Source organism: Lottia gigantea (assembly GCF_000327385.1).
Source record: "Lottia gigantea unplaced genomic scaffold LOTGIsca_67, whole genome shotgun sequence".
Taxonomy (NCBI): Eukaryota; Metazoa; Mollusca; class Gastropoda; family Lottiidae; genus Lottia; species Lottia gigantea.
In genome coordinates, this window is record NW_008710284.1 from 868046 (window position 1) to 880950 (window position 12905).

The following is a 12905-nucleotide window of genomic DNA, read 5'->3' on the forward strand; positions in this document are numbered from 1 at the left end:
CCTAGGATATCCTAGAAACAATGTTAGAAGTTAAGACCCTAGGATATCCTAGAAACAATGTTAGAAGTTAAGACCCTAGGATATCCTAGAAACAGTGTTAGAAATTAACACCCTAGGATATCCCAGAAACAGTGTTAGAAGTTAAGACACTAGGATATCCTAGAAACAGTGTTAGAAGTTAAGACCCTAGGATATCCTAGAAACAGTGTTAGAAGTTAAGACCCTAGGATATCCTAGAAACAGTGTTAGAAGTTAAGACACTAAGATGTCCTAGAAACAGTGTTAGAAGTTAAGACCCTAGGATATCCCAGAAACAGTGTTAGAAATTAACACCCTAGGATATCCCAGAAACAGTGTTAGAAGTTAAGACACTAGGATATCCTAGAAACAGTGTTAGAAGTTAAGACCCTAGGATATCCTAGAAACAGTGTTAGAAGTTAAGACCCTAGGATATCCTAGAAACAGTGGTAGGAGTTAAGACCCTAGGATATCCTAGAAACAGTGTTAGAAGTTAAGACCCTGGGATATCCTAGAAACAGTGTTAGAAGTTAAGACACTAGGATATCCTAGAAACAGTGTTAGAAGTTAACACCCTGGGATATCCTAGAAACAGTGTTAGAAGTTAAGACTCTAGGATATCCTAGAAACAGTGTTAGAAGTTAAGACTCTAGGATATCCTAGAAACAGTGATAGAAGTTAACACCCTAGGATATCCTAGAAACAATGTTAGAAGTTAACACCCTAGGATATCCTAGAAACAGTGTCAGAAGTTAAGACACTAAGATATCCTAGAAACAGTGTTAGAAGTTAAGACCCTAGGATATCCTAGAAACAGTGTTAGAAATTAAGACCTTAGGATATCCTAGAAACAGTGTTAGAAGTTGAGACTCTAGGATATCCTAGAAACAGTGTTAGAAGTTAAGACCCTAGGATATCCTAGAAACAGTGTTAGAAGTTGAGGCTCTAGGATATCCTAGAAACAGTGTAAGAGGTTAAGACCCTAGGATATTCTAGAAGCAGTGCTAGAAGTTAAGACCCTGGGATATCCTAGAAACTGTGTTAGAAGTTAAGACCCTGGGATATCATAGAAACAGTGTTAGAAGTTAAGACTCTAGGACGTCCTAGAAACAGTGTTAGAAATTAAGACTCTAGGATATCCTAGAAACAGTGTTAGAAGTTAAGACACTAAGATATCCTAGAAACAGTGTTAGAAGTTAAGACCCTAGGATATCCCAGAAACAGTGTTAGAAATTAACACCCTAGGATATCCCAGAAACAGTGTTAGAAGTTAAGACACTAGGATATCCTAGAAACAGTGTTAGAAGTTAAGACCCTAGGATATCCTAGAAACAGTGTTAGAAGTTAAGACCCTAGGATATCCTAGAAACAGTGGTAGGAGTTAAGACCCTAGGATATCCTAGAAACAGTGTTAGAAGTTAAGACCCTGGGATATCCTAGAAACAGTGTTAGAAGTTAAGACACTAGGATATCCTAGAAACAGTGTTAGAAGTTAACACCCTGGGATATCCTAGAAACAGTGTTAGAAGTTAAGACTCTAGGATATCCTAGAAACAGTGATAGAAGTTAACACCCTAGGATATCCTAGAAACAATGTTAGAAGTTAACACCCTAGGATATCCTAGAAACAGTGTCAGAAGTTAAGACACTAAGATATCCTAGAAACAGTGTTAGAAGTTAAGACCCTAGGATATCCTAGAAACAGTGTTAGAAATTAAGACCTTAGGATATCCTAGAAACAGTGTTAGAAGTTGAGACTCTAGGATATCCTAGAAACAGTGTTAGAAGTTAAGACCCTAGGATATCCTAGAAACAGTGTTAGAAGTTGAGGCTCTAGGATATCCTAGAAACAGTGTAAGAGGTTAAGACCCTAGGATATTCTAGAAGCAGTGCTAGAAGTTAAGACCCTGGGATATCCTAGAAACTGTGTTAGAAGTTAAGACCCTGGGATATCATAGAAACAGTGTTAGAAGTTAAGACTCTAGGACGTCCTAGAAACAGTGTTAGAAATTAAGACTCTAGGATATCCTAGAAACAGTGTTAGAAGTTAAGACCCTAAGATATCCTAGAAACAATGTTAGAAGTTAAGACCCTAGGATATCCTAGAAACAGTGTTAGAAGTTAAGACACTAAGATGTCCTAGCGCTAAGATCGTTTCGAGATTATTCGGCCTTGAAAGTAACAATGTAAATGAGATTCACATTTTATGTTTTTTACGATCATGCAGATACCGAAATAAATTCAGTGCGTCAGAAAAAACGATCAATGCCGGACATATTAACAAGAGGAGAACAGCGGTTGAACCTACGTACGTGGCAGATGGTCTGTTGTCCTTGGCACTGATGCGTTTCCTGATAGTCGCTGAGAGCTTTTCGTGGTCCAATTCCAGACTCCTGGTCAAAGACCCAATTCGGGCTCTAACAACCGGATCGCTAGTGTTCAGTAGATCATTCCTGATACAGAAACAGCCACACGTTACGCTACTGCTCGAGTCGTTGTTGGTACTTTCATACCAGGAGGATGAGCTGCTGGGTTTTAAAGTTTGTGTCGCGGTATTCGAGGCTACCAGGGACGTGTCAGAATATCCAGACGGTATATACCCGTCAGTTGTTGATGGTAGAGCTCTTGTAGCGACAGTAGTCTACTGTCAATAGACTGAAGGGCGGACTTAACGACTCAGTAGCTTGTAACGTGGTATATAGGTCTGTAAATGAAGTTTCAGTTGATGAAAGGCTATCTTCCCGATTCTTACTGGTCGTAATAACAGATAGGACCTCGGAAGTACTGGCGTCAATCGAAGAACTTTGGAGATCCAGTAAGAAACTTGACTGTATTGTGGAGCTAACTGCCGATGACGTTTCTATTGATGATGTCTGCGAGCAGGAATCTGTTGATGACGGTACCATTGATGTAGTCGCCATCATACTGGTGGTATCAACTACAAAATAAACCATAAATAACAATTGTCTAATTTCAAAAACGTTAAGAACAAGATTCACGAAATTCATAATGGGTTTCGATTTCCAACAGAGAAGGGTCTGTAAACAGGGCACGTGTATATAGCTAAGGCATTGTTCCCATTTGAACGCCTATATCCGCTAATGCGATGCAAACAAAATCAGGTAGCAAAAACATAAGAGCAAACTTACAGCATTCAAATTCTATCCTTATCCAATCCACACCATTAAAACAAAACAACCAACTATCTTGAGAATTTCTACAGAAGTTATTGACACTGTTTTGGTCTATCGTCAGATCAAAATAATGATGGACATTGAAAGAGTTGAGTGGTTGGTAACATTGGTCAAGGTGAAGAGGAAAATTACTAGTTTCATTATTTCTGACGGTCAGCTGCAGAAAATCAGTTGCTGAAACAGACAGACACCAAGACTTATATCTCAGTAGCCAGAGTATCAGAGCATCTACCAGAGTAGCATCTATCAGAGTAGCATCTATCAGAGTAGCATCTATCAGAGTAACCAGAGTATCAGAGTAGCATCTACCAGAGTAGCATCTACCAGAGTAGCATCTACCAGAGAAGCATCTACCAGAGTAGCATCTATCAGAGTAGCCAGAGTATCAGAGTAGCATCTATCAGAGTAGCTAGAGATGCTACAGACAAATGGGTTTGAAGGAGCTCAAATTGATATCGTAATAGAAGGAATATAGGGATTGAAAAGATTCTGTTGCATTGAACTTTAACATCAACATGTTTAGAGACTCGTACTGGTTGGAAATATAAAGCAATAGTATGGATTTCAGAATTCAAAACTACACAAAAAGATAACATATGAAAGGCAAAGCTGTGCAAAGAAAACCGGCAAATAATGCTGGAGACTCACGGCATTCGGGAACATCACATGGTTCAGCTTCAATCGAAGACGCTGGACCATTAACATAACACCAGGCTTTGAACTGAGAATATCCCGGATTTCTACAGTAAGATCTAGTTTGTACATCAGAAAAAACTTCATTCAAGAACGTTCGTCCTTCCTCATTTCCATCACTCCAATATCGACAGTTTTTACCAGAAGTTGAGATGGATTGCTGCCCTTGATACTCGGTATATTCTTCTTTTAAATGACATATTTCATCTGGAATGAAATATGAGTTTTTTTGTTAATCATCAAAAAACCCACCGTTCTGAAGATTTCACCCTTGACTGTATTGATTGTTCCGACTGGCCTTGACTCGATCCTTAGAAAAGTTCTTGAGATCTTAATCGTGGAAAGTTTATTTGAAATATGATGCATCTTCAGTGTCAAACCATACCACCTCCATGGTTGGGCATCTCTGATCAGAAGACGTAAACAAAATGGACACTTACTACAGAAAGCTAGAGGACAATATCCTACAGATTGGTAATTATCAACCCAACACCAGGGTCTTCTCTTTTCTCCCCCAATATTTCTACAATAGTTCGGATCAAATGTTTTATGGACGGTGGTATTGATGGCTTTATCTGGTGGAGCATCAGCCCAGTTGTCACAGACTTTCCCATCCCATGTATAGTTCATCTTCCCTTTATATTCATTGATATACTCTCCTCGTATACACTCTAAAGCTGAAATAGAAGAGCTGTCAAAGGCAGTCACACAGTGTTGTACCTGTCTCTTATAGGTTTTACAGGAAATTGATTGCTCTCGTGAGCCTTTTGACATAATGCTCTCGAGACAGTTAGGCCAATTTTGTATTAAACTAGTTCTGCTACTCTGGAGATCAACTGAGTAAACTGGCTAACTGAATGTATGTTAAGACGCGAGACATCTCCACAAGGTAACTGCCTGTGGTTCGGGGGACCATGACAGCACAAAATGTATAACTCTGTCCCAACTTTGTGTCTGACTTGAAGTAAAAAAAAGCCGAATAAGGATGCTGCTCTGTGATTTGACACAAGTAAAGTGTAGTTTTCAGAACATTGTCGTATTGAAAGAGAATTCACCTGCACTGATCTCATGCTTGTGTACCAACATGGATGTTTGATATTGGTTTAAAAGAACCTTTCCTTACTTTAAGTTTGTTGCTATGGTATACTTACGAGTAGTGTCTGATCTTATTGTTGTTTTAATCTCACAAAATTCTTTGAAATTCGATGAAACATCTCTAATTATAACGTTCAAGATCTTTGAGTAGGTGTAGGGTTGGCAGGAGAAGGTTCTCACTCGATATAGATCTGTACTCAAACCATCATACTCGCATGGTGGAGCATCATATTCTTTATAATCCGGGAGAGGTACAGGAACACCAACAAAATCTATATCGTCCCACGTCTCGTTTACTGTAAACAATTTTCAGAAGTATCGTAATAAAGGACTTTGCAGCAATAATTCGTAACCACTAAATCTACAAAATGTCTTGGATTCGATTGTGGAATTTAATCAAGATGCATGACAGTGGTTCGCCAAAACTTATTCAATATTATTTAGTGATTTATTATCATTTTATACTTTTGGATATTTGTGTTGACAGATGGAGAAGAACACGAGCTTCGAGTGAAAGATAATAACCCCACCCAAGGAAGTAAGGGTAGTCTTAGTATAGGCCAATATATACCTCCAATAGTTACAGTAACATTTAATAGTTCTACAGGTTTCTTCGAGTACAGGTGAAGTTGTAATATTCTGTAGAGTATTGGCGAGTCTTCAGTAACCGCCTCATTAATTTCGATACAGGTATTCTGATCACCATCGTGTAGAACAGAGTGAACTTGATTAAATTCTCTCAGTTTAGGGTTGTACAGAGAGTCGTATGCTGAAATAAAAACGTCAGTAATGCATTGTTGAATTGACTGACACGTGATATAATAGTTTTATAGCTCAAATTGTAATTTTCTTTTTCAAATAATAATGATGGATGATGTCAGTCTTCTTCCCGTGATAACAATAATGATATTTATAGGAACAACGTAAAACAAAAAGAAGCCCGAAATACAAAAGAAAAAAAACGTAGTGGCAAAAAGAAGTAGAGAAAATAATATAATGTTATATATTAGTTATGAAATAATATGTGGATTTTCATCTTCAACAAAATCAATTCCAATTGTAATAAACCTCTTAATGAAAATAATGGAAACATACTTCCAGCGATACAATACATCAGTTTTAGTCCATGTAGTCCATTGATAAACATAGAAATACTCACGAAGACAGAGTAAATCGACTTTACTCCACTGTCCACTACGACAAGTAGACTCTGGATTCTTTCCACCATAATAAAATCCTTTAACACAAGAATACCGAACGACCACTAGACCTTGTGATATATAGTCACTAGTTACTTCAGCTCCATAAACAAACGGCGGATCTCCACATTCATCTGAAATATCAACGAGATACAAACGAAAGAACACACAAAGACACAAGCTATTTGCAGCCGTGTAAATACAACGGGTACGACAAAAATAGCCTGACAATATCAACTCCCTACAAATTAATTACTAATATTGACAGTCATGGTGAGGGACTCCCCCTCCCCCCCTCCCACCCCACAAAGAAAAGGATATGGAATATGCCACAACAGGCTTTTTATAGGAAGTTGGACTGAAACCAATATGATTAAAGTTTAAACAAAAACTGCTCAAAATGTTGCATTTTCCTTTTCAAGCAACAACAAGTAAACCTTCATCGATAAATCAAAAAACTCTTCACATTACAAAAGTGTTTAAAGTTTCATCAAAACTTACACAACCAGTCTTTTCCTAAGGTCTTTACTTCACATAAACCGAGTCTACCATATAGACCAGTTCTAGAACCTATCACTAATTGACTACCAATAGTGTTAGGTGGACAAATAACTTCAACAATATCGGTCAATGGAATTGATGAGTATAAAGTACGACACAGAATCTCGTGATGCTGTGTTCTGTTTCGAACATCAACTCCAATTCGGTTTATAAAGATATCTATAAAATAATATTTATCTATATTTTTCTTTATAAAAGCCAACATAAAAAATCATTCAAAAATTAGAATAGCTGTTTTAAAATACACGTAGATACATAAATGACTAATCTTAATAAAAACAGAGTAGAAGTTAAGAAGTAATAAACTTACTGCTGTCTGAAGTTAACGTAACAGAATACACATATTTAGTGCCATTAAATTCAATGGTCCAACTCGGTTCTGTCGAGGCGGTGGTACTTTCACAAGTCCGTTCATCACCATCAGTAAGAGAGTTACCATTACCACCCAAGCTACTTGGTTTAGGAATAGCTGAACGAGCTGGAGACAATATTTTGTAAACTAGAATAATTAAAATGTCATACATAACGTTCACTTCGTTTGTTTACAACTTAAAATTCTTGATCTTAAATTAAACTTATCTCCAATTCATTTTAAATAAACATTTCAGGGATTAATTGTAGACTATTAACTCACCATCACAAACAGGAGGTTGACCAGTCCAAGCACCAGCCTGACATTCTCTATTGAGATCTCCACTTATCCAATGGTAATTATGATAACAGGTGTAATTGACCCAGCTACCCTCTGGCAGGCTGATATTGTCAGTATATCTGTAGGCATGTAGAACAGGTTGAGGCTCGGTACATTCTGTAATAATTGACTAGTTAGTCATGGTCAGTTAGTCATGGTCAGTTATTCATGGAAAAGCTAGGTAGAGAGTTATGCTAAAGCTTTAAAGTAATATTAATGATACGACAGTGCCGACAAACTAATCCTCATTAATTATATTTGATAGTATGGCAGTAAGGACTGGTTTTTTACTAATATAAAGAAAATCAAGTATTTTATCTGAGCAGAATGATTACCCTTTCAACATCCAAGCAGTGTAATGAGCAAAACCGAAACACAAATAAGATATTGTGTAGATTGATAATTTGGCAAGACAAAACGATGATGAAAACAACTGTTGGGATTGAACGTATATAATTATGTAAAACGTTCGTTAACTTTGAATTTATATACAAAACTTGATCTTTCATTCGGATTTTGGCAATTACTAAGTCACTTCTGCATATATCATCAAATCTTAGACTATTTCAGATCTGATAGGAGTACAAATTTCGTATAGAACTAAAATGGATCTTAAAATGGACTTACAATGTTTTCTACATAATATTTATGAATGGTATAAGAATAATATTTATAATCTTACCTAAACTAGACTCCACAGACGAAATAAAACAATATACCACAAAAACTATGGCAAGCCACTTTATATTTTTCATCTTATGAATAAATGAATAAACGAATAAATGAATAAAATGCAATCACTCAATATATTGACAAAATACAAATAATATAAAAACTACGAGAAAAACAGTCCAGAATTTAAAGTTTATCTTGATTATCGAGAGTGTTTAAAAGATAACATCCTAGTAAACTATAACAACTGAAATGAGGAGACTCTAACAGGACAGCCCGCAGAGTTAGTTATACATCTTGAAGTGGTAGACGTAACTACCTTCTTGTTACAACATAAATCTCAACATACCGTATTTATAAAGGACTTAACATTGTTTTGTTTTGATTAAAGGGATTAACAGCGGTATTTCAAAACAGAGCCCAGACAACTTGCGAATTGCCAATTGTTTGTGACCTTCGGATGTCTTATGTTCAGTTCTAATGCTGTAAGAGCAATATGATTAGAAGGTACGTTCTGGTCATCTTGTTTATTTTATATTACCTTAGAGACCGGACAGACGTTACAGAAGATACACAATTACCATAGGGACTGGTTAAAGCCTCCACCTCTAAATGGGCCCCAGGATAGCATATGTTTTAAACATAAACTCCCGGGGGAAGGTCTCCAACCCACTAAAGTTCACGGCTCCCCACTTTTATAGATGAGTCACTGAAACACAGCTATTCTACATTGCTGTACATTTTGTTTTGACGATAACTTCGATAAGGAGACGATCAGACCACAGTCTGGTACAAATTTTAATTAAAATCCTTACAAGCAAGACAATTCCGTCAAAGTCGCGTCCAAAGTATGGAAAAAGTAGGAGTAAACAAAGAGAAGTACCACCAGGTGTTTCGAAAAGAGTAAGCATCACCTGCTTCGTGCGCGACACCCACCACTACTAAAATGGCATCCTGCGTAGCTTTCTTTAATGTAATGGCATTTGATTTATTTGTAAAAAATTTCAATCGAAGCTTTAATGTAAACCTGCCCCGGGGTTAGCACAATCTTGTAGGATTTGTCATAAAACTAAAAAGTATTGGTTGCATGATCATATTGATTGAGTTTTTAACAACAAAATCTAATTTTCGAATTTTTGAAAACAAAAAATTATATTAAAGATGGGTTCCCTTATTTTCATTTATGAAAATGAAAATGTTAATACTTATGTGAACCGAAAGTAGAGATGTTCTAATGACTTGGAAAAATACCAGTTTGTCTCACATGTCCTATTTTATAATTAGCTAAATCAGAAGAGAATTACCAGCAAAATTCAAATGAGTGGCCGATCAAGAAAGGTCAAAAAGTCTTTTTTGTTTATTCAGACTGTACATACACGGACATTAATGATTGGTTAAAATTCTCTATTATATGCAATAAGAACATAACGGTATGATTAAGAATACACTATAATTCATTAGAAACATCAATTAATCAAATAGTTTGCTTAATTTGACACTAAAAAATAAGGAAACCCATCTTTATGTAGATATAGAAAAACTGATGACAAATCTCACAGACACTGCGACATTATAATTTGATCGATTTCAGTTCCATGTGTACACACACAGACATCGATTTAACAAAAGTTTTACTTGTTTTTTTTTTGGAATATCTTCCTTAATCAACCAGGGATTCGAGTTCTCGTTATTTATGAGTAACTCCAGTCTTTGTGGAACGGAATGACAGGGGTAAATAGAATCGTTTTAGCTCAATGAATCCACGACCTTGTATTGTAATTCACCAAGACGATGAGCTGTCTGGAACTACAGTACGCCAGTGATAAATCAACATACGTTACAAATTGCCAGAGTTAGAAACAAAGTGTGTTGATACAACATATTATACTTATCAAAATATAGCTATATAGTTAAAAGTTAGATATTATTCAAATCTCAGAAGTATATAATCAAAATTAAACACAGTTGAATAGTCACGGTTATTTCATCACGTAACAAATATATATAACCTACAATGGATTATTTCAAAGACAAGAATTAGACAACGTATATTAATTTAAGTCCATAGTAAACATTATTAAGCAGTCAAGGAACTTCTTCCTGAGAATCCACGGTAGCATTAATTATCATGCTATGATTTCGTGATGTCCGTGCTTTACGAGATAGATCAACCAACCCTTGTACGAGTGAGTTTTTTTTAGCTTGTCCATCTCTGAACCTTCCTATCATTAACCAACCTGTTTCAAAATGATGTCTTATGACCTTTCATCATACGCTTAAATACGACAAGCAAACAGGCATGTAAATATAATAACATATCATACTGTGATCAGAAACTGTAGTTATTTCCCTTGCATCGTTCCATGCACAATAAAATAATAATAAAAAACACAGAAGACTTTGGACGCAAGAGCTAAGGCACCGTTTCGCAAAAGATGTAACAATAAGAATTGTTCGTAAGCTACCAACTCTTATACCTATTTTTAAATGTTTCACTACTAAATAGCTTCATATTGCTCAATGTAACGATCCGTTCTTCTGTCTCAACCCAGTAATAAAAGTTACTATTGCTATAAAACATGTTTTCATGTTCATAGTCTAGTGATTTGGGTACTGCAAGCTTATCAGAAGTTAATAGAACCGAATATAGGTGATGGAAAAACACAAAAAGTGGTGCTGCCTTTTATTCATTGGTAATAGTGTCGTATACGCAAGTTTAGGTCATAAAGGAGGTAGGGAGGAGAGCAGATGGAGCAGTCACCCCATCGCAGCCCCGAAAGCAAGTTTTTCGGGAAAGAGTCTCTGCGTCTAGCGATAACCAGATGCGTATGATTGCGAATAAGTAAACGCAACTCACACAATGCAAGCATACGCATATGGTAATCGCAATAGTATGAGAGCGCCTGAAAGAATATCATATAGGACACTCACCACCACAGATAGGAGGTTGACCAGTCCATGCACCAGCCTGACATTCTCTATTGAGATCTCCACTTATCCAATAGTAATTATGATAACAGGTGTATTTGACCCAGCTACCCTCTGACAGGCTGGTATTGTCAGTATATCTGTAGGCATGCAGAACAGGTTGAGGCTCGGTACATCCTGTAATACAAATGATAAATATTTCAACTGATACATGGCAAACAAAGTCGTTTAATTTTTTAATTTTTCATGTTAATTGCAATCTATCATTGTGTAAATTTCTTTGATCAAAGTCAGTCTCGAAGATGTCCCACGCTCTGTTGCCTCTGAACAAACAAGTCTGGCTACGGGACTAAACAATGTGAAATAGTTTTAAAATTTCATTCTTTATTTTTACACTTGAAGTCCGGAACAATGGACGCAATGACACGTAAGATACACAACTGAATCAAATGCTGTATAATCAATTGATTCCTTAGGGAATGGATGGCACTTCGATAACGAGAAACTGTATTTATTGTTAAACCTGGAAAAACTGAACATAAGATCAGATATCATTTATAATTCACAGTGTGATATTATGTGTAACAGTGATACAGCTTTATGTAATGGAGAGAAAGTAAACAATAGTTTTGTTGATAGATTGTTGATCGAAAATTATTAACAAAAGACAACATTACTGTTGCCATGACGATAAAGCTAGATTTAAATATATTACAATGAAAATTGACATGCAATAATGGGCTATATCATAATACGTATAAACATTTGAAAAACATTAGAGCAATATTCCATTGAAGAAATAAAAACTGATTGTCTTTTCGATCAGAATATATAATATAACTGACACATAAGTATTGTTTGTTTGTTCTACAAGGTAATACAAAATACAAACAACAAGATAACACAAAGGAAATGTCAAAATACAAAACATTCTAGGTTTTAATTGTACAGCTAATTATTTCTTCTACAGTCTATTGTTCAAAATATCCCTTCCTTCAGGCTAGATATCAAAACTTTACAATTCAGTTTACTTCAACAGAAGATTTCTTCGCGTTTGAGGAAATGCCAAGCTTATTATGTATTTCTTATTTTTCTGTTAAAGATGGGTTCCCTTATTTTCATTTCTGAAAATGAAAATACTAATACCTATATGCAGAATAAGATGCAAGGAAACCATCTTTAATTGTTCTTTTGTTTCCGAAATGGAAATAGACCATAACAGTTTATTTAAACATTCTCTTTTATGGGACTTTTATCAATATCCGGATTTTTATTAAGTATTTTATAAGGTCGAGCAATTAAATTATATATTTAAACAGAAATCGGAGGCTAATCAGTCTATATCCACAGAATAAAACTCATCATTTCAAGTTATCTAAATCAAACGGGATAACGATTTGGTTTGATACTGTGGTGTTTCTAGCGAGGCAGGACATGATTCCTCTTTCAGAACAGCTGGTGCCACGCTGCGAATAGGTTTGACAACACGAGAACCCTTTCAACCAACAATATTGTTGATTTATTTCGGTTTTTTCCAATTAAAATCGGTTGCCATCTCTTTTGTTCGCACTTTATTGACAAGATCTCTGGGATACGACGCGAATGTATTTTGATGCAATATTTACATTCGTTGCTTAGACTAAGGACAAATAGTTGTGTGTCTGAAGTGTTCGAGTTTTGTTTGACAGACGACTTAACGGTTTAATTGCTACTTTAAAACCATTTTATATTGTCAATTTATTTTTGATTGCGGAAGAAAATAAAATAAATAAATGACTTTTATTTTAGTTTTAAGTGACTTAAAATATGCCTTTTGATCTAAAAGATACAGCAAAAAGACCCGATTTAGTAAAA

The 12905-nt window shown here is 35.8% G+C and overlaps 1 protein-coding gene across 1 annotated transcript in view; it reads right to left on the reverse strand.

The window, feature by feature from the left end:
* The window catches only part of LOTGIDRAFT_167539 (hypothetical protein), a gene marked incomplete at both ends in the record, with an annotated part of 14293 nt that extends 2065 nt beyond the window's left edge, over nt 1-12228 (reverse strand). Inside the window, 12 exons of the mRNA XM_009065036.1 lie at nt 2771-2956; nt 3168-3386; nt 3861-4112; nt 4346-4582; nt 5057-5296; nt 5572-5769; nt 6160-6333; nt 6701-6919; nt 7071-7259; nt 7395-7568; nt 11055-11228; nt 12198-12228. Of these exons, the coding sequence (XP_009063284.1) occupies nt 2771-2956; nt 3168-3386; nt 3861-4112; nt 4346-4582; nt 5057-5296; nt 5572-5769; nt 6160-6333; nt 6701-6919; nt 7071-7259; nt 7395-7568; nt 11055-11228; nt 12198-12228 (2293 nt within the window). The remainder of the gene's footprint in view (nt 1-2770; nt 2957-3167; nt 3387-3860; nt 4113-4345; nt 4583-5056; nt 5297-5571; nt 5770-6159; nt 6334-6700; nt 6920-7070; nt 7260-7394; nt 7569-11054; nt 11229-12197) is intronic.
* Nucleotides 12229-12905: the final 677 nt, after the last annotated feature.